The sequence below is a fragment of the Oryzias latipes genome, chromosome 22, assembly GCF_002234675.1.
Source record: "Oryzias latipes chromosome 22, ASM223467v1".
NCBI lineage: Eukaryota > Metazoa > Chordata > Actinopteri > Beloniformes > Adrianichthyidae > Oryzias > Oryzias latipes.
The window spans coordinates 519,050-540,485 of record NC_019880.2 but is presented as its reverse complement, the minus strand read 5'-3'; the positions used below and the strand labels follow the sequence as shown (position 1 = coordinate 540,485).

At 47.4% G+C, this 21,436-nt stretch overlaps 1 protein-coding gene across 1 annotated transcript in view; it reads right to left on the bottom strand.

Moving 5' to 3' along the window:
- Nucleotides 1-19,097, bottom strand: part of LOC101162185 (lactation elevated protein 1 homolog B-like) — a 30,210-nt gene extending 11,113 nt beyond the window's left edge. Inside the window, exons 1-12 of the mRNA XM_023951285.1 lie at nt 18,727-19,097; nt 18,169-18,359; nt 17,818-17,869; nt 15,779-15,880; nt 13,831-13,961; nt 13,666-13,765; nt 13,517-13,575; nt 13,364-13,446; nt 13,220-13,290; nt 12,569-12,669; nt 3,859-3,999; nt 3,684-3,794 (exon numbers count right to left, since the gene is read on the bottom strand). Of these exons, the coding sequence (XP_023807053.1) occupies nt 3,684-3,794; nt 3,859-3,999; nt 12,569-12,669; nt 13,220-13,290; nt 13,364-13,446; nt 13,517-13,575; nt 13,666-13,765; nt 13,831-13,961; nt 15,779-15,880; nt 17,818-17,869; nt 18,169-18,359; nt 18,727-18,826 (1,242 nt within the window). The 5' untranslated portion in view covers nt 18,827-19,097. The remainder of the gene's footprint in view (nt 1-3,683; nt 3,795-3,858; nt 4,000-12,568; nt 12,670-13,219; nt 13,291-13,363; nt 13,447-13,516; nt 13,576-13,665; nt 13,766-13,830; nt 13,962-15,778; nt 15,881-17,817; nt 17,870-18,168; nt 18,360-18,726) is intronic.
- Between the last annotated feature and the right edge of the window lie 2,339 nt (nt 19,098-21,436).

Genomic DNA, 21,436 nt, shown 5'->3' with positions numbered 1-21,436 from the left:
ATAAAGTAAAAGGTTTTGTTAAAAAAACAATGCTGTTGCATAATGAGGAAATAAAACACTTTATGTTCTTAATTGTTATTTATTTATTTTTCATCCTCAAAAAGTATCGATAAGAGTATCGTTAAAATACCGGATCGATAAGCAGTATCGATAAGAGTAGTAGTACCGTTAAAACCTTAACGATACCCATCCCTATTCTTGATCATTCATCATTTAGTTCTGCATGTCTCTGTTTGCTGCAGTGATTCATGGACTGTCTCCCCCCCCCAACCACGGCTGGATGAAGCTTGTCTGCTGGACTTTATATATGTAGTTGTAGATTTAGATAAGTTAATTCTTCTCTAAGAGTTCTGGTAAATCCCCTGTCCGTCCTGGGGGAGGATCCCTCCTTCATGTGGACACCCCTGAGGGATCTTCATTTTTTTCCAGAATCCGTTTTTCCTTACAGAGAAGGACGGTTTGAGGGCAGGGATGTCCAGTTTAGCCATTATTGATTCAATTCTACAACTACTGGTTTGAAGCTCATTGGGTAAAGTTCTGGAACATGGATTTCTGATACATAAAGTACTGGAGCATCCTGTTTTGCAGTGGAGTGTTTATTTTCATTTTCACGTTTCCTGGAGTACTTTTTGTACCAATCAAATCTGTCCTTAGAGTTAAGCCCCGCCTCCTGGGTTTTGGATCCTTCGGTACTTTTAATGCCCTTTGGGTCCTCGGACCAGAACTTTTTTCCTCTTTCATCCTAAAGTTTGTCCAGTTGCTCACCAGAGTGTTTGTCTTTCTGAGACGATGGACACAAAATCACGGCAGACGAGCCAGGAACCATTTTCCCACAATGCAACACTGAGGATTCAGCACATCAGTCTGTTTAAGGAACAAATAAAACAAACCAAAGGATTTTCAGATAAATATTTTAGAGACTCAGCAGCAAAATCAAGCTGTCCAAACTGAATCCTGTTGGTTCCGTCTGTGGTTCCTCTGATCCGATTCTGTTCTGAACACGTTCTAGCAGCTTTTAAAATCCCAGATTTCAAGCATAAAGTGCTAAGTCCTGACCAACGTTCAGCCATGGTCTCTGCAGGATAACCTTCTCAGGAGTTCTTCGGTTCCGAGTGGGAGCCCCTGGGTTTGGAGCTCCGGTCTCCTTCAAGCCAATATTCTTCCGACTGCATCTCGGTGAGTCTGGAAACCGTCCTCTGGAAGGCGAACCGCTCCTCCTCGCCGCTGAAGATGGACAGGGTTCTGGCTTCTTCCTGTCGAGCACAGACACTTTCACTCCAACACGGGAGGTCATGTGACGGCAGCAAGTCAAAACCACCGTCTGGACCCGAGCAGAAAGAGAACCATGGAGAACCAACGGAAAACCTCCAGATGGAGAAACGCCGCTCTGCTCGCGTCTTTACTTCTAAAACACTTTGAAGCTTTGGGTCTGTGCAGAACACGCAGGAACGTTCAGAACACGCAGAACATGCAGGAACGTTCAGAACACGCAGAACATGCAGGAACGTTCAGAACACGTAGGAACGTTCAGAACACGCAGGAACGTTCAGAACACGTAGGAACGTTCAGAACACGCAGGAACGTTCAGAACACGCAGGAACGTTCAGAACACGCAGGAACCTTCAGAACACGCAGGAACGTTCAGAACACGCAGGAACGTTCAGAACACGCAGAACATGCAGGAACGTTCAGAACACGCAGGAACGTTCAGAACACGCAGGAACGTTCAGAACATGCAGGAACGTTCAGAACACGCAGAACATGCAGGAACGTTCAGAACACGTAGGAACGTTCAGAACATGCAGGAACGTTCAGAACACGTAGGAACGTTCAGAACACGTAGGAACGTTCAGAACACGCAGGAACGTTCAGAACACGCAGGAACCTTCAGAACACGCAGGAACCTTCAGAACACGCAGGAACCTTCAGAACACGCAGGAACGTTCAGAACACGCAGGAACCTTCAGAACACGCAGAAAGAATCAGAACACGCAGGAACCTTCAGAACACGCAGAAACGTTCAGAACACGCAGGAACCTTCAGAACACGCGGGAACCTTCAGAACACGCAGGAACGTTCAGAACACGTAGGAACGTTCAGAACACGCAGGAACGTTCAGAACACGCAGGAACCTTCAGAACACGCAGGAACGTTCAGAACACGCAGGAACCTTCAGAACACGCAGAAACGTTCAGAACACGCAGGAACGTTCAGAACACGCAGGAACCTTCAGAACACGCGGGAACCTTCAGAACACGCAGGAACGTTCAGAACACGGAGGAACGTTCAGAACCGACAGAACATGCAGGAATGTTCAGAACACACAGGAACGTTCAGAACACGCAGGAACATTCAGAACACACAGAACATGCAGGAACGTTCAGAACACGTAGGAACGTTCAAAACTGACAGAACATGCAGGATTGTTCAGAACACGCAGGAACGTTCAGAACATGCAGGAACGTTCAGAACCGACAGAACATGCAGGAATGTTCAGAACACACAGGAACGTTCAGAACACGCAGGAACGTTCAGAACACACAGAACATGCAGGAACGTTCAGAACACGTAGAACATGCAGGAACGTTCAGAACACGCAGAACATGCAGGAACGTTCAGAACACGTAGGAACGTTCAGAACAAGCAGGAACGTTCAGAACACGTAGGAACGTTCAGAACACGTAGGAACGTTCAGAACACGCAGGAACGTTCAGAACACGCAGGAACCTTCAGAACACGCAGGAACCTTCAGAACACGCAGGAACGTTCAGAACACGCAGGAACCTTCAGAACACGCGGGAACCTTCAGAACACGCGGGAACCTTCAGAACACGCAGAAACGTTCAGAACACGCAGGAACCTTCAGAACACGCGGGAACCTTCAGAACACGCAGGAACCTTCAGAACACGCAGAAACGTTCAGAACACGCAGGAACCTTCAGAACACGCGGGAACCTTCAGAACACGCGGGAACCTTCAGAACACGCGGGAACGTTCAGAACACGCAGGAACGTTCAGAACACGCAGGAACGTTCAGAACACGCAGGAACGTTCAGAACACGCAGGAACCTTCAGAACACGCAGGAACGTTCAGAACACGCAGGAACCTTCAGAACACGCAGAAACGTTCAGAACACGCAGGAACCTTCAGAACACGCGGGAACCTTCAGAACACGCGGGAACCTTCAGAACACGCGGGAACCTTCAGAACACGCAGGAACGTTCAGAACACGCAGGAACGTTCAGAACCGACAGAACATGCAGGAATGTTCAGAACACACAGGAACGTTCAGAACACGCAGGAACGTTCAGAACACACAGAACATGCAGGAACGTTCAGAACACGTAGGAACGTTCAAAACTGACAGAACATGCAGGATTGTTCAGAACACGCAGGAACGTTCAGAACATGCAGGAACGTTCAGAACCGACAGAACATGCAGGAATGTTCAGAACACACAGGAACGTTCAGAACATGCAGGAACGTTCAGAACACGCAGGAACGTTCAGAACATGCAGGAACGTTCAGAACACGCAGGAACGTTCAGAACATGCAGGAACGTTCAGAACACACAGAACATGCAGGAACCTTCAGAACACGCAGGAACCTTCAGAACACGCAGGAACGTTCAGAACACGCAGGAACCTTCAGAACATACAGGAACCTCCAGAGCAGCTCTTACCCGCTTCAGGCCCAGGTCGTCCATTAGGGCGTGGCTGTCGTCGTGACCGGCCCCCTCCTCGTGGACAAACAGTTCCTCCAGCGGATGATCAGCCAGGAGCACCACCCGCACCTGAAACAGCACCTGCATTCACTCCCACCATCTGAGGAGCAGTGTCCTGAAGGTGGCGCCGTACCTTCTGCTCATAGAGCGCGTCCACCAGCGTGATCAGCCGCCGCGCCTGCGTCTTTTGGTTCAGGCTCAGCAGAGGAATGTGGCGGATGAAGATGGTATCGAAGAGGCGGGACATCTCCAGGTAGTCGCTGGCTCCTAAAGGCTGAACCAACATCGGGTTTGGAGTCAACGCTGAAGTTTTTGAAGCTGCTGAAGCGTTTGAAGCTGCTAAAGCTTTTGAAGCTTTTGAACCTACTGAAGTTTTTGCCGCTGCTGAAGTTTTTGAAGCTGCTGAAGTTTTTGAAACTACTGAAGTTTTTGAAGCTTTTGAAACAACTGAAGCTTTTGAAGCTGCTGAAGTTTTTGAAGCTGCTGAAGTTTTTGAAACTACTGAAGTTTTTGAAGCTGCTGAAGTTTTTGAAGCTGCTGAAGTTTTTGAAACTACTGAAGTTTTTGAAGCTGCTGAAGTTTTTGAAACTACTGAAGTTTTTGAAGCTGCTGAAGTTTTTGAAACTACTGAAGTTTTTGAAGCTGCTGAAGTTTTTGAAACTACTGAAGTTTTTGAAGCTGCTGAAGTTTTTGAAACTACTGAAGTTTTTGAAGTCACTGAAGTTTTTGAACCTACTGAAGCTGTAGAAGCTGCTGAAGTTTTTGAAACTGATGAAGCTTTTGAAGCTGCTGAAGTTTTTGAAGCTGCTGAAGCTTTTGAACCTGCTGAAGCTTTTAAACCTGCTGAAGCGTTTGAAGCTTTCTGAAGCTTTTGAACCAACTGAAGTTTTTGCCGCTGCTGAAGTTTTTGAAGCTGCTGAAGTTTTTGAAACTACTGAAGTTTTTGAAGCTGCTGAAACTTTCGAAGCTGATGAAGTTTTTGAAGCTGCTGAAGCTTTTGAACCTGCTGAAGCTTTTAAACCTGCTGAAGCGTTTGAAGCTGTCTGAAGCTTTTGAACCAACTGAAGATTTTGCCGCTGCTGAAGTTTTTGAAGCTGCTGAAGTTTTTGAAACTACTGAAGTTTTTGAAGCTGCTGAAACTTTCGAAGCTGATGAAGTTTTTGAAGCTGCTGAAGCTTTTGAACCTGCTGAAACTTTTGAACCTACTGAAGTTTTTGACGCTGCTGAAGTTTTTGAAGCTGCTGAAGTTTTTGAACTTACTGAAGTTTTTGAACCTACTGAAGTTTTTGAACCTACTGAAGCTTTTGAACCTACTGAAGCTTTAGAAGCTGCTGAAGATTTTGAAGCTGCTGAAGTTTTTGAAGCTGCTGAACCTGCTGAAGCTTTCGAACCCGCTGAAACTTTAGAAGCTGCTGAAGATTTTGAAGCTGCTGAAGTTTTTGAAGCTGCTGAAGCTTTTAAACCTGCTGCATTTTTTGAAGCTGCTGAAACTTTCGAAGCTGATGAAGTTTTTGAAGCTGCTGAAGCTTTTGAAGCTGCTGAAACTTTTGAACCTACTGAAGTTTTTGATGCTGCTGAAGTTTTTGAACCTACTGAAGTTTTTGACCCTACTGAAGTTTTTGAACCTACTGAAGCTTTTGAACCTACTGAAGCTTTAGAAGCTGCTGAAGATTTTGAAGCTGCTGAAGTTTTTGAAGCTGCTGAAGCTTTTGAACCTGCTGAAGCTTTTGAACCCGCTGAAACTTTAGAAGCTGCTGAAAATTTTGAAGCTGCTGAAGTTTTTGAAGCTGCTGAAGCTTTTAAACCTGCTGAAGTTTTTAAACCTACTGAAGCTGCTGAACCTACTGAAGCTGCTGAACCTACTGAAGCTTTTGAAGCTGCTGAAGGTTCTGAAGCTGCTGAAACTTTTGAACCTACTGAAGCTGTAGAAGCTGCTGGAGTTTTTGAAGCTGCTGAAGTTTTTGAACTTGCTGAAAATTTGAACCCGCTGAAACTCTAGAAGCTGCTGAAGATTTTGAAGCTGCTGAAGTTTTTGAACCTGCTGAAGCTTTTAAACCTACTGAAGCTTTTGAAGCTGCTGAAGGTTCTGAAGCTGCTGAAACTTTTGAACCTACTGAAGCTGTAGAAGCTGCTGGAGTTTTTGAAGCTGCTGAAGTTTTTGAAGCTGCTGAAGTTTTTGAACCTACTGAAGCTGTAGAAGCTGCTGGAGTTTTTGAAGCTGCTGAAGTTTTTGAACCTACTGAAGCTGCTAAACCTGCTGAAGCTTTTGAAGCTGCTGAAACTTCTGAACCTACTGGAGCTTTTGAACCCGCTGAAACTTTAGAAGCTGCTGAAGATTTTGAAGCTGCTGAAGTTTTTGAAGCTGCTGAAGCTTTTAAACCTGCTGAAGTTTTTGAAGCTGCTGAAGCTGCTGAACCTACTGAAGCTTTTGAAGCTGCTGAAGGTTCTGAAGCTGCTGAAACTTTTGAACCTGCTGAAGCTTTTAAACCTGCTGAAGTTTTTGAACCTGCTGAAGTTTTTGAAGCTGCTGAAGTTTTTGAACCTACTGAAGCTGCTGAACCTGCTGAAGCTTTTGAAGCTGCTGAAACTTTTGAACCTACTGGAGCTTTTGAACATGCTGAAGCTTTTGAAGCTGCTGAAGCGTTTGAAGCTGCTGAAGCTTTTGAAGCTGCTGAAGTTTTTGAGTGTACTGAAGATTTTGACGCTGCTGAAGTTTTTGAAGCTGCTGAAGTTTTTGAAATTGCTGAAGTTCTTGAAACTACTGAAGCTTTTGAAGCTGCTGAAGTTTTTGAAATTACTGAAGCTTTTGAAGCTGCTGAAGCTTTTCAACCTACAGGAGCTTTTGAACATGCTGAAGCTTTTAAAGCTGCTGAAGCTTTTGAAGATGCTGAAGCGTTTCAAGCTGCTGAAGTTTTTAAACCTACTGAAGCTTTTAAACCTACTGAAGCTGCTGAACCTACTGAAGCTTTTGAAGCTGCTGAAGGTTCTGAAGCTGCTGAAACTTTTGAACCTGCTGAAGCTTTTAAACCTGCTGAAGTTTTTGAACCTACTGAAGCTGCTGAACCTGCTGAAGCTTTTGAAGCTGCTGAAGCTTTTGAACCTGCTGAAATTTTTGAACCAACTGAAGATTTTGACGCTGCTGAAGTTTTTGAAGCTGCTGGAGTTTTTGAAGCTGCTGAAGTTTTTGAACCTACTGAAGCTGCTAAACCTGCTGAAGCTTTTGAAGCTGCTGAAACTTCTGAACCTACTGGAGCTTTTGAACCCGCTGAAACTTTAGAAGCTGCTGAAGATTTTGAAGCTGCTGAAGTTTTTGAAGCTGCTGAAGCTTTTAAACCTGCTGAAGTTTTTGAACCTACTGGAGCTTTTGAACATGCTGAAGCTTTTGAAGCTGCTGAAGCGTTTGAAGCTGCTGAAGCTTTTGAAGCTGCTGAAGTTTTTGAGTGTACTGAAGATTTTGACGCTGCTGAAGTTTTTGAAGCTGCTGAAGTTTTTGAAATTGCTGAAGTTCTTGAAACTACTGAAGCTGTAGAAGCTGCTGAAGTTTTTGAAGCTGCTGAAGTTTTTGAACCTACTGAAGCTGCTGAACCTGCTGAAGCTTTTGAAGCTGCTGAAACTTTTGAACCTACTGGAGCTTTTGAACATGCTGAAGCTTTTGAAGCTGCTGAAGCGTTTGAAGCTGCTGAAGCTTTTGAAGCTGCTGAAGTTTTTGAGTGTACTGAAGATTTTGACGCTGCTGAAGCTTTTGAAGCTGCTGAAGCTTTTGAACCTGCTGAAATTTTTGAACCAACTGAAGATTTTGACGCTGCTGAAGTTTTTGAAGCTGCTGAAGTTTTTGAAACTGTTGAAGTTCTTGAAACTACTGAAGTTTTTGAACCTACTGAAGCTTTTGAACCTACTGAAGCTTTAGAAGCTGCTGAAGTTTTTGAAGCTTCTGAAGCTTTTGAACCTGCTGAAACTTTTGAACCCGCTGAAACTTTAGAAGCCGCTGAAGATTTTGAAGCTGCTGAAGATTTTGAAGCTGCTGAAGTTTTTGAAGCTGCTGAAGCTGCTGAACCTACTGAAGCTTTTGAAGCTGCTGAAGGTTCTGAAGCTGCTGAAACTTTTGAACCTGCTGAAGCTTTTAAACCTGCTGAAGTTTTTGAACCTGCTGAAGTTTTTGAACCTTCTGAAGCTGTAGAAGCTGCTGAAGTTTTTGAAGCTGCTGAAGTTTTTGAACCTACTGAAGCTGCTGACCCTGCTGAAGCTTTTGAAGCTGCTGAAACTTTTGAACCTACTGGAGCTTTTGAACATGCTGAAGCTTTTGAAGCTGCTGAAGCGTTTGAAGCTGCTGAAGCTTTTGAAGCTGCTGAAGTTTTTGAGTGTACTGAAGATTTTGACGCTGCTGAAGTTTTTGAAGCTGCTGAAGTTTTTGAAACTGCTGAAGTTCTTGAAACTACTGAAGCTTTTGAAGCTGCTGAAGTTTTTGAAACTACTGAAGCTTTTGAAGCTGCTGAACGTTTTTCAACCTACTGGAGCTTTTGAACATGCTGAAGCTTTTAAAGCTGCTGAAGCTTTTGAAGCTGCTGAAGCGTTTGAAGCTGCTGAAGTTTTTGAACCTACTGAAGTTTTTAAACCTACTGAAGCTTTTAAACCTCCTGAAGCTGCTGAACCTACTGAAGCTTTTGAAGCTGCTGAAGCCTTTGAACCTGCTGAAATTTTTGAACCTGCTGAAGTTTTTGAACCTACTGAAGCTGCTGAACCTACTGAAGCTTTTGAAGCTGCTGAAGGTTCTGAAGCTGCTGAAGTTTTTGAAGCTGCTGAAGCTGCTGAACCTACTGAAGCTTTTGAAGCTGCTGAAGGTTCTGAAGCTGCTGAAGCGTTTGAAGCTGCTGAAGCTTTTGAGTGTACTGAAGATTTTGACGCTGCTGAAGTTTTTGAAGCTGCTGAAGTTTTTGAAGCTGCTGAAGCTGCTGAACCTACTGAAGCTTTTGAAGCTGCTGAAGGTTCTGAAGCTGCTGAAACTTTTGAACCTGCTGAAGCTTTTAAACCTGCTGAAGTTCTTGAAACTACTGAAGCTTTTGAAGCTGCTGAAGCTTTTAAAGCTGCTGAAGTTTTTGAAGCTGCTGAAGTTTTTGAAACTACTGAAGCATTTGAAGCTGCTGAAGCTTTTCAACCAACTGAAGTTTTGCCGCTGCTGAAGTTTTTGAAGCTGCTGAAGTTTTTGAAACTACTGAAGTTTTTGAAGCTGCTGAAACTTTAGAAGCTGATGAAGTTTTTGAAGCTGCTGAAGCTTTTGAAGCTGCTGAAGATTTTGAAGCTGCTGAAACTTTTGAACCTACTGAAGTTTTTGACGCTGCTGAAGTTTTTGAACTTACTGAAGTTTTTGAACCTACTGAAGTTTTTGAACCTACTGAAGCTTTTGAACCTACTGAAGCTTTAGAAGCTGCTGAAGATTTTGAAGCTGCTGAAGTTTTTGAAGCTGCTGAAGCTTTTGAACCTACTGGAGCTTTTGAACATGCTGAAGCTTTTGAAGCTGCTGAAGATTTTGAAGCTGCTGAAGTTTTTGAAGCTGCTGAAGCTTTTGAACCTGCTGAAGCTTTTGAACCCGCTGAAACTTTAGAAGCTGCTGAAGATTTTGAAGCTGCTGAAGTTTTTGAAGCTGCTGAAGCTTTTAAACCTGCTGAAGTTTTTGAAGCTGCTGAAACTTTCGAAGCTGATGAAGTTTTTGAAGCTGCTGAAGCTTTTGAAGCTGCTGAAACTTTTGAACCTACTGAAGTTTTTGACGCTGCTGAAGTTTTTGAACTTACTGAAGTTTTTGAACCTACTGAAGTTTTTGAACCTACTGAGGTTTTTGAACCTACTGAAGTTTTTGAACCTACTGAAGCTTTTGAACCTACTGAAGCTTTAGAAGCTGCTGAAGTTTTTGAAGCTGCTGAAGCTTTTGAACCCGCTGAAACTTTAGAAGCTGAAGATTTTGAAACTACTGAAGTTTTTGAAGCTGCTGAACCTACTGAAGCTTTTGAAGCTGCTGAAGGTTCTGAAGCTGCTGAAACTTTTGAACCTGCTGAAGTTTTTGAACCTGCTGAAGTTTTTGAACCTACTGAAGCAGTAGAAGCTGCTGAAGTTTTTGAAGCTGCTGAAGTTTTTGAACCTACTGAAGCTGCTGAACCTGCTGAAGCTTTTGAAGCTGCTGAAACTTTTGAACCTACTGGAGCTTTTGAACATGCTGAAGCTTTTGAAGCTGCTGAAGCGTTTGAAGCTGCTGAAACTTTTGAACCTGCTGAAGTTTTTGAGTGTACTGAAGATTTTGACGCTGCTGAAGTTTTTGAAGCTGCTGAAGTTTTTGAAACTGCTGAAGTTCTTGAAACTACTGAAGCTTTTGAAGCTGCTGAAGTTTTTGAAACTAGTGAAGCTTTTGAAGCTGCTGAAGCTTTTCAACCTACTGGAGGTTTTGACCATGCTGAAGCTTTTAAATCTGCTGAAGATTTTGAAGCTGCTGAAGCTGCTGAACCTACTGAAGCTTTTGAAGCTGCTGAAGGTTCTGAAGATGCTGAAACTTTTGAACCTGCTGAAGCTTTTAAACCTGCTGAAGTTTTTGAACCTACTGAAGCTGCTGAACCTGCTGAAGCTTTTGAACCTGCTGAAATTTTTGAACCTACTGAAGCTTTTGAAGCTGCTGAAGCTTTTGAACCTGCTGAAATATTTTGAAGCTGCTGAAGTTTTTGAACCTACTGAAGCTTTTGAAGCTGCTGAAGCTTTTGAAGCTACTGAAGTTTTTGACGCTGCTGAAGTTTTGAAGCTATTGAAGCTGCTGAAGTTTTTGAACCTACTGAAGTTTTTGGAGCTGCTAAAGCTTTTGAAGCATCTAAAGTTTTTAAACCTACTGAAGTTTTTGAAGCTTTTGAACCTACTGGAGCTTTTGAACATGCTGAAGCTTTTGAAGCTGCTGAAGGGTTTGAAGCTGCTGAAGCTTTTGAAGCTGCTGAAGCTTTTGAAGCTACTGAAGTTTTTGAGTGTACTGAAGTTTTTGAGTGTACTGAAGTTTTTGAGTGTACTGAAGTTTTTGACGCTGCTGAAGTTTTTGAAGCTGCTGAAGTTTTTGAAACTGCTGAAGTTTTTGAAACTACTGAAGCTTTTGAAGCTGCTGAAGCTTTTAAAGCTGCTGAAGTTTTTGAAGCTGCTGAAGTTTTTGAAACTACTGAAGCTTTTGAAGCTGCTGAAGCTTTTGAACCTACTGGAGCTTTTGAACATGCTGAAGCTTTTAAAGCTGCTGAAGCTTTTGAAGCTGCTGAAGCGTTTGAAGCTGCTGAAGTTTTTGAAGCTGTTGAAGTTTTTGAACTTACTGAAGGGTTTGAAGCTGCTGAAGCTTTTGAAGCTGCTGAAGTTTTGAACCTACTGAAGTTTTTAAACCTACTGAAGCTTTTGAAGCTGCTGAAGCTTTTGAAGCTACTGAAGTTCTTGAGCCTACTGAAGTTCTTGACGCTGCTGAAACTTTTGAAGCTGCTGAAACTTTTGAAGCTGCTGAAGCTTTTGAACCTACTGAAGTTTTTGAGCCTACTGAAGTTTTTGACGCTGCTGAAGCTTTTGAAGCTGCTGAAGCCTTTGAAGCTGCTGAAGATTTTGAAGCTGCTGAAGTTATTGAAACTGCTGAAGTTTTTGAACCTACTGAAGCTGCTGAACCTGCTGAAGCCTTTGAAGCTGCTGAAGCTGTTGAAGCTGCTGAAGCTTTTGAACCTTCTGAAATTTTTGAAGCTGCTGAAGCTTTTGGACCTGCTGAAGCTTTTGAAGCTGCTGAAACTTTTGAACCTACAGAAGTTTTTGACGCTGCTGAAGTTTTGAAGCTTTTGAAACTGCTGAAGCTTTTGAACCTACTGAAGTTTTTGGAGCTGCTGAAGCTTTTGAAGCATCTAAAGTTTTTAAACCTACTGAAGTTTTTGAAGCTTTTGAACTCACTGAAGCTTTGGAAGCTGCTGAAGCTTTTGAAGCTGCTGAAGCTTTTGAAGCTGCTGAAACTTTTGAACCTACTGAAGTTTTTGACGCTGCTGAAGTTTTGAAGCTTTTGAAACTGCTGAAGCTTTTGAACCTACTGAAGCTGCTGAAGCTTTTGAAGCTTTTGAAGCTGCTGAAGCTTTTGAACCTGCTGAAATTTTTGAAGCTGCTGAAGTTTTTGAACCTACTGAAGCTTTTGAAGCTGCTGAAGCTTTTGAAGCTGCTGAAGCTTTTGAAGCTGCTTAAGCTTTTGAAGCTGCTTAAGCTTTTGAAGCTGCTGAAACTTTTGAACCTACTGAAGTTTTTGATGCTGCTGAAGTTTTGAAGCTTTTGAAACTGCTGAAGCTTTTAAACCTACTGAAGTTTTTTGAGCTGCTGAAGATTTTGAAGCATCTAAAGTTTTTAAACCTACTTAAGTTTTTGAAGCTTTTGAACTTACTGGAGCTTTTGAACATGCTGAAGCTTTTGAAGCTGCTGAAGTGTTTGAAGCTGCTGAAGCCTTTGAAGCTGCTGAAGTTTTTGAGCCTACTGAAGTTTTTGACGCTGCTGAAGCTTTTGAAGCTGCTGAAGCCTTTGAAGCTGCTGAAGCCTTTGAAGCTGCTGAAGCTTTTGAACCTGCTGAAGTTTTTGAATCTGCTGAAGTTTTTGAACCTACTGAAGGTTCTGAAGCTGAACTCTTCCATGTAAAATCCTTTTCAGCCTGCAGCTTTACTAAAGTCTGAACGCTGGCGTGACAGCTGTGCTCCTGTGAGGAGGCCTCTGCATCCAGGAAGGAGAAGCCTCCAAGAGGTTTTCTCAGTCGCTTGAATGTTTGAAAAAGAAAACCTCTACATTTCTAATTGTCCAGAACAGCAGCGGCACATGACCAGACTCACGCGGTCGCAGAGCTCCTGGAAGGTGCAATCCGCCACCGTCCCACACGCTTTGCTCAGAACCACCTTCCTGTTGTGAACGTTCAGAACCCGCGGCCGTGTTACTGCAGAGGGAAGAGCATGCGTCAGCTGCAGCACGTCTGCTTCCATCCACATCTGCATGTCTGCAAACATTCTGACTTAATGCCACATGAATCCAGCTGGGAGGTTATTTAGGTTAAACCAACTTTTGCTCCACATCAGTCAATGCTGAAAAGATTTCAGCTTCGTTTTTGAACAAAGGTACGACAAACATTCAGAGTAAAACGATTCAATAAAAGTAGTAAAGAGTTGTGAGAGCCAAATACAGCGACTGAAAGGGAAATAAAAAACAGCTGAAATGCTGTATGCTAACCGCTAAACAATCCAACCATTGGAAGAGAAATGCTGCGTTTGCTGCCAGCAGGAATTCTGCCTTCCCCACGAGGAGACACCAACACCAGTCTGGTTCCTCTCTGGAGAGTTCTTTGGACTAAAACCCACTTCCTCGGTTTCCCAGCTTCAGGACCAATGATAAGGCGAGCGTCTGATCAGCTGATCCAAACCCCGCAGAGCGCCCCCTTGCCTATTTCCTGTCATCTGAACGTCCTCAGAGTTCATCAAAGGTCGACTTACTGTCGTTCTGTCTGAAAGCGAGCTCGTCAAACATCTTGTCCAGCGTGGCCTCCACGTCTGGCTCACTGGAGCTGCAGGAAGAGCAGCATGGAATCATGGGAAACAACCTTCAGCAGGCACAGCTTAGGCAACATGTCCACGTACAGGAAGTAGAGTTTCCCTGCAGACGGTCTGTTCTGTTTGCGGTAATCTATTCCAGAATCCAGCCGAAGAGTCTGACAATATTTCTAAAGCAGAAAAAAAGCCGATCACAAGTTTGACACGTGAAGCAGAACGAGACTAAACTTTTCCTTTTACCTTCAGAACAGCAATAAAAGGCACAAAGTTGACTCTCTGAAGGCCGTTTTTATACAAGTCTGGGGATGAGAGGAGCAGTCATCTTCAGAGGACGTCCCGTTACCGTGGAGATCCTGACAGAGGAGGAGGAAGCTTCTGCTGCCACTGACCTTCAGGAGGCCGGTTCGAGGTTGCCACGACGACGACCCCGTTCAGGAACAGGTGTTCAAAGAGCTGCTTGAGGATCATGGCGTCTGCGATATCCGTGACCTGGCGGCACAGGAACGCGGCTGAGAACAGACGTCCATCTGCGGCTCCTCCCACAGGTAGCCTACCTGAAACTCGTCGAAGCACAGCAGACACGCCTCCTCGCTGATCTCCTCGGCAACCGGAGCGATGGGGTCGTACGCTTTGGCCATTTTTCCAGCTTTCCTTTTGGGCAAACTCTGTTTGAGCCGATGGATCCCTACAGATAGAAAAGAAGGAGCCTTTAACCACGGGGGAGGAGCTACAGAGGCGTGTCCCTGTGAGTCTGAGAGCAGAGCGTGAGGTTATCCGAAGAAAACCTTTAAACATTCACAGCCATGCTAACATGCTGCTGCTGGCTTCCTGGGCCCGGCCGTCCTCTCTCCATGCAGGGAGGGGGATCCCTGAGCTCTCTGGCAGGCCAAGAGCCGGGATCACATCACACCTGAGCTGGGGGTGTCCGTGTCCCTGTGGTGGGGGTTCTGGTCCTTGCCCCTGAGCGCTGAACCTCACAATTTCCAACTGTGGGCGAGCCTGGTGGGTTTACAACTCTTCCTGTGGACCCCCTCTTCTACTGGGTGTCCTCCTCCTGGGCGGGGGCGGCTGGCCCCTGCCTTGTTCTCTCCTGGACCAACTGTGAGGCGGGTGGGTGACTGCGTGTAGCGCGGGGCAGGTCTCCCTGGGGGGGGGTTTTGGCTCGTACCTGGGATTGGGTTGGGGGATGCCCAGAACTCCTGGGTGGTGGTGGGGTTCTCGTCTGGGGCTGTGGGCACCCTTCTGCGTTGGGCCCTCCCGGGCAGGGGGGGGGCTGCACTCTCGGTCCCCCCCATTCCTCCCTGCTCTCTGGCTCTGGGGCCCCCCGTGGTGGTCCTGCTGGCCCTGGCCTGGGTGGCGGATGTGATCACCTGGGGCGGGGGTTGTTCTCTATCTGCTGCCGTGTGGCATTGGGGGGATCTGGCTGCTGGGGCGGGGGTCTTGGTGTGGGGGTGGCTGGTCACGCTTCCTCTTTCTTTTCACATTCCACCGTCCATTTTAGAAGAACATAAACACTCACCTGAGCACAGGTGTTAGCTCACCTTTGCACTAATAGTTTTCATGATTGAATGAATGAAAGATTTCACACTAGTTGGTTTGAAGGCATAGGTATGCGTGTGAACACTATCTGTTTTGTGTACATGTTGACATTTTTGGAGCCAACAGGTGTGTTTATCATGTGTGTATGTGTGTGGACAGGCCCCCCCTCATAGACTTGTATTACATGTGAACCTCACCGTAATGATTATAAACATCCAGAAACTTGCTGCTTCATGGTCTTATCCCCCCCTCCTATTATCACCCTCCTATCCCCCCCCTCTTTCTAACGTCCCTCTCTCTTCTTACCTCCTTTCTTTTTCCGTCCGGTCCAACACCAAAGATTTTCAAATATTCTTAAAATGAATAAAGTTTGGCCTCAATTCCAAAAGGGGTTTATTCAGACATACCTCTGGTTTGTCTGAAGATTCATAACTCCTGTTGTTAAAGTAAAATATGTCCAACACAAGAGGCCCTCAGCTCTCATCTGTCTGCTCAGCTGTTGGACAGGACAAGTTATATTAAAATAATAAATAAAAACATGCTAACTGGACAAAATAGTGAAGAATCAAGCAAAGCAGAGGCGTCACACCTGACAGCAGGTGCTGATGCTGACGGCAGCAGAAAGTCTGTTTACTTTCATTTCCCTTAACATTATTACAAAATCTATTATAGTAAATACTTTATTAAGAGTCAAAAGTGGGATTTTTTTTAATTACGCCACAAAGTCGTACCAAAAATTCCAAACTATTCAACTCTTTTAGTGACAGCATGTTAATGTAGTTTAAACTAAAAAGAAATTTTTATTTTATTGGAAGTTAAAGAATAAAAATGTAAATAAAGATGTTAAAGTCTCTAAAGGTCGAAGCTACAACACAAAGAAGGAGTTCCCACATCTGCCACCAGAGGGAGACAAAGTTATCCCCAAATAACTCTCTATGTGAACGACTGACGATCTAGCCTCACTTTTGTGCACGTCCAGCATGAACCCATGGAAATGAACCCTCCTCTTCCTCTCTGTCTCCACGTACGAGTAGAACAGGTCCATCACCATCGTCTTCCCTGTTCCTGTAACACCAGCAGGGGAGGGGTCACAGGAGCAGGGGAGGGGTCAGAGGAGCAGAGGAGGGGTCAGAGGAGCAGGGGAGGGGTCAGAGGAGCAGGGGAGGGGTCAGAGGAGAAGGGGAGGGGTCAGAGGGGCAGGGGAGGGGTCAGAGGAGCAGGGGAGGGGTCAGAGGAGCAGAGGAGGGGTCAGAGGAGAAGGGGAGGGGTCAGAGGAGCAGAGGAGGGGTCAGAGGAGCAGGGGAGGGGTCAGAGGAGCAGGGGAGGGGTCAGAGGAGCAGAGGAGGGGTCAGAGGAGAAGGGGAGGGGTCAGAGGAGCAGGGGAGGGGTCAGAGGAGCAGGGGGGGGGGTCACAGGAGCAGAGGAGGGGTCAGAGGAGCAGGGGAGGGGTCAGAGGAGCAGGGGAGGGGTCAGAGGAGAAGGGGAGGGGTCAGAGGAGCAGGGGAGGGGTCAGAGGAGCAGAGGAGGGGTCAGAGGAGCAGGGGAGGGGTCAGAGGAGCAGGGGAGGGGTCAGAGGAGCAGGGGAGGGGTCAGAGGAGCAGGGGAGGGGTCAGAGGAGAAGGGGAGGGGTCAGAGGGGCAGGGGGGGGGGTCAGAGGAGCAGAGGAGGGGTCAGAGGAGAAGGGGAGGGGTCAGAGGAGCAGGGGAGGGGTCAGAGGAGCAGGGGAGGGGTCAGAGGAGCAGGGGAGGGGTCAGAGGAGAAGGGGAGGGGTCAGAGGAGCAGGGGAGGGGTCAGAGGAGCAGGGGAGGGGTCAGAGGAGCAGGGGAGGGGTCAGAGGAGCAGGGGAGGGGTCAGATGAGCAGAGGAGGGGTCAGAGGAGCAGGGGAGGGGTCAGAGGAGCAGGGGAGGGGTCAGAGGAGCAGGGGAGGGGTCAGAGGAGCAGGGGAGGGGTCAGAGGAGCAGAGGAGGGGTCAGAGGAGAAGGGGAGGGGTCACAGGAGCAGGGGAGGGGTCAGAGGAGCAGAGGAGGGGTCAGAGGAGCAGGGGAGGGGTCAGAGGAGCAGGGGAGGGGTCGAGGAGCAGAGGAGGGGTCAGAGGAGAAGGGAGGGGTCAGAGGAGCAGGGGAGGGGTCAGAGGAGCAGAGGAGGGGTCAGAGGAGAAGGGGAGGGGTCAGAGGAGCAGGGGAGGGGTCAGAGGAGCAGAGGAGGGGTCAGAGGAGCAGGGGAGGGGTCAGAGGAGCAGAGGAGGGGTCAGAGGAGCAGGGGAGGGGTCAGAGGAGGAGGGGGGGGGTCAGAGGAGCAGAGGAGGGGTCAGAGGAGAAGGGGAGGGGTCAGAGGAGCAGGGGAGGGGTCAGAGGAGCAGGGAGGGGTCAGAGGAGCAGGGGAGGGGTCAGAGGAGCAGGGGAGGGGTCAGAGGAGCAGAGGAGGGGTCAGAGGAGAAGGGGAGGGGTCACAGGAGCAGGGGAGGGGTCAGAGGAGCAGAGGAGGGGTCAGAGGAGCAGGGGAGGGGTCAGAGGAGCAGGGGAGGGGTCAGAGGAGCAGAGGAGGGGTCAGAGGAGAAGGGGAGGGGTCAGAGGAGCAGGGGAGGGGTCAGAGGAGCAGAGGAGGGGTCAGAGGAGAAGGGGAGGGGTCAGAGGAGCAGAGGAGGGGTCAGAGGAGCAGGGGAGGGGTCAGAGGAGCAGGGGAGGGGTCAGAGGAGCAGGGAGGGGTCAGAGGAGCAGGGGAGGGGTCAGAGGAGCAGGGGAGGGTCAGAGGAGCAGGGGAGGGGTCAGAGGAGCAGAGGAGGGGTCAGAGGAGCAGGGGAGGGGTCAGAGGAGCAGGGGAGGGGTCAGAGGAGCAGGGGAGGGGTCAGAGGAGCAGGGGAGGGGTCAGAGGAGCAGGGGAGGGGTCAGAGGAGCAGAGGAGGGTCAGAGGAGAAGGGGAGGGGTCAGAGGAGCAGGGGAGGGGTCAGAGGAGCAGGGGAGGGGTCAGAGGAGCAGGGGAGGGGTCAGAGGAGGACTCCTACCTACGTCACCGTAGATGTAGAAACCTCTGAGGTTCTTTGGTTTGGTGAAGATCTGAAAGGTGAGAAGATAAAGTCAGGAGGATTCTGCGTGGAGGCGTTTGTGAGGAGAACCAGCCGCTAACAGAACTCTGGGTTGAATGTTTCCACGTTCAGGTCGGTTCTGTTGTCTAAATTCTGAATTTAAAGTTCTTCCAGAATGAAACCAGGATGAACAGAGAGGAAGTCCTACAACCACAGCGTCTGGACGGTAAAGACCGCCATCTTAGTCCTCCATCCTGGTTTATCCAGAACCACCCGGCAGAACCGGATGGGCCCATTTTCAGCTGGGACGGACAAAAGCAGGAGGGTCACCCTGGAGAAGATGGACGGGGGCGTGTTGCTGTATCCCCTCAGGGTCCTCTGCAGCTGCTCCAGCTCCTGCAGCACGGCTCTCTGGCGCTGGTCGTCCCGCAGGGTCCCGTCCCGGATCAGCCGGCTGTAATGATCCAGAGGTCCACTGAAGCCGGCGCCACTGGAGCAGCTCCCCGCCGCTGCATAGACGCCTGAGGATGAACAGAAAGGACAAGACAGCAGGTCAAAGAACGACAGAACCACGAAGGAACCCGTCCAGGAACCCGAGGGAACTGCAGAACATCAGAGAAAACGTTCCTGAGGTGTAAAGGTCACATGATCAGATAAGACCCCAGAGACCAACGTCTACTGAGGAACCATCCAAAGGTTTCCAGACTGGACCAAGGTCCGAACAGCGGAACCAGAACCCGTCTGACGGTTAGGATCGATGTTTCTGCTTATTTACAAGAGATTTTTAAACAAAACACACACACGGCATGTGTAACAGAACCTCCTGAAAGTCCACAATCATGTTAGAGGTTCGGAAGCACCAGAGTCCGAACCGAGCCGCTGCCTCACCTCGGCGGCAGAAGTCCGCCAGAGACTTCCGCAGCCTCCGGGAGCAGAAATCCTTCAGCTTGAAAACCTCCCGGGCTGGGCGAGACGCCCTCAGCGCCATCTTGATTCAAAACTTTATTAGCAAAGACAAGCGACCGGAAGTGAGCCGCTGTCAGCCAGCAGGGGGCGCCAGAACCGGCTGGAATTGTCCCAGTGAAACATGAAGTGAAATAGTTAGGAATTAAATTAATTAGAGATGAAAAAGAAAGAGAAGAAAAAAATTAACCAAGACCAGAATTCATTAAATCATTGGTTATTCATAGATTTAAACATTTTTGGAAGAAATCTGTTGTCCAAATCAGAAGGAATTTCTAATTTTTTTTATATATACAAACTTTATTAACAAATATTGCACATACAAAATACCAAACACAAAACTCCACTGTGTGCAAAATACAATCTTCACGTTCGCCAGGGGGGTATTCCAGGAAGCATGTTTAAACTAGCCTGACTTTAAGCCTGAACTCTGGCTGAAATCCTCCTGAACTTGTTTACTCTGGGTATGTCGGTTCCAAAAGGCCGGATATGAGTTGGCGTAATCACGCTCCACTTGGTAACCCTGGGTTAATGCACGTGCACAGCAGGTACATAAAGACATTCTCAATGGATCGCAGATTTCTGGAGTCACCATGGAAAAAGAAAGAGTTTCTGCTTGGAGAAAAAGAACAGACAAAGTAAATGCAAGAGTTTCTGATCTTATTTCCATTTTCCTTGTGACGCATATATATATATATATATAAACGCCCCTCTCACCCTCCCCAGGTGGTTTCTCCTCCAAGCTGGGGTCCTCTACCAGAGGCCTGGGAGCTTGAAGGTCCTGCAGTATCTTAGCTGTTTCTGTACTTTTCTGGACTGAGAGGTCTGAGGTCTTTCCAGGTATCTGTTGTAGCCACTCCTCCAGCTTGGGGGTTACTGCCCCCAGTGCTCCAATTACCACAGGCACCACTGTCACCTTCACTTTCCATGCTTTCTCCAGTTCTTCTCTGAGTTCCTGGTATTTCTCCAGTTTCTCATGTTCATTCTTCCTGATGTTCCCATCGCTTGGCACTGCCACATCCACCACAACGGCTTTCCTCTGTTCTTTATCCACCACTACAATGTCTGGTTGGTTCTCCATTACCATCCTATCTGTCTGGATCTGGATCAGGATCTTTGCCCTCTCATTCTCTACCACCTTCAGAGGTGTTTCCCATTTTGACCTTGGGGTTTCCAGTTCATATTCTGCACACATGTTCCTGTATATTATTCCAGCCACTTGATTGTGGCGCTCCATGTATGCTTTACCTGCCAGCATCTTACATCCTGCAGTTATGTGCTGGATTGTTTCAGACGCCTCTTTGGACAGCCTACACCTTGGGTCTTGTCTGGTGTGGTAGATCTACACCTTGGGTCTTGTCTGGTGTGGTAGATCTACACCTTGGGTCTTGTCTGGTGTGGTAGATCTACACTGTGGGTCTTGTCTGGTGTGGTAGATCTACACCGTGGGTCTTGTCTGGTGTGGTAGATCTACACCGTGGGTCTTGTCTGGTGTGGTAGATCTACACCGTGGGTCTTGTCTGGTGTGGTAGATCTACACCGTGGGTCTTGTCTGGTGTGGTAGATCTACACCTTGGGTCTTGTCTGGTGTGGTAGATCTACACCGTGGGTCTTGTCTGGTGTGGTAGATCTACACCTTGGGTCTTGTCTGGTGTGGTAGAATCTACACCTGTGGGTCTTGTCTGGTGTGGTAGATCTACACCGTGGGTCTTGTCTGGTGTGGTAGATCTACACCTGGGTCTTGTCTGGTGTGGTAGATCTACACCTTGGGTCTTGTCTGGTGTGGTAGCATCTACACCTTGGGTCTTGTCTGGTGTGGTAGATCTACACCTGTGGGTCTTGTCTGGTGTGGTAGATCTACACCTTGGGGTCTTGTCTGGTGTGGTACATCTACACCTTGGGTCTTGTCTGGTGTGGTAGATCTACACCTTGGGTCTTGTCTGGTGTGGTAGATCTACACCTTGGGTCTTGTCTGGTGTGGTAGATCTACACTTGGGTCTCTGTCTGGTGTGGTACATCTACACCTTGGGTCTTGTCTGGTGTGGTAGATCTACACCTTGGGTCTTGTCTGGTGTGGTAGATCTACACCTTGGGTCTTGTCTGGTGTGGTAGATCTACACCTTGGGTCTTGTCTGGTGTGTAGATACACTTGGGTCTTGTCTGGTGTGGTAGATCTACACCTTGGTTTGTCTGTGTGTCTTGGTCTGTTGGTGGTACATCTACACCTTGGGTCTTGTCTGGTGTGGTAGATCTACACCTTGGGTCTTGTCTGGTGTGGTAGATCTACACCTTGGGTCTTGTCTGGTGTGGTAGATCTACACCTTGGGTCTTGTCTGGTGTGGTAGATCTACACCTTGGGTCCTGTCTGGTGTGGTAGATCTACACCTTGGGTCTTGTCTGGTGTGGTAGATCTACACCTTGGGTCTTGTCTGGTGTGATAGATCTACACCTTGGGTCTTGTCTGGTGTGGTAGATCTACACCTTGGGTCTTGTCTGGTGTGGTAAATCTACACCTTGGGTCTTGTCTGGTGTGATAAATCTACACCTTGGGTCTTGTCTGGTGTGATAGATCTACACCTTGGGTCTTGTCTGGTGTGGTAGATCTACACCGTGGGTCTTGTCTGGTGTGGTAGAT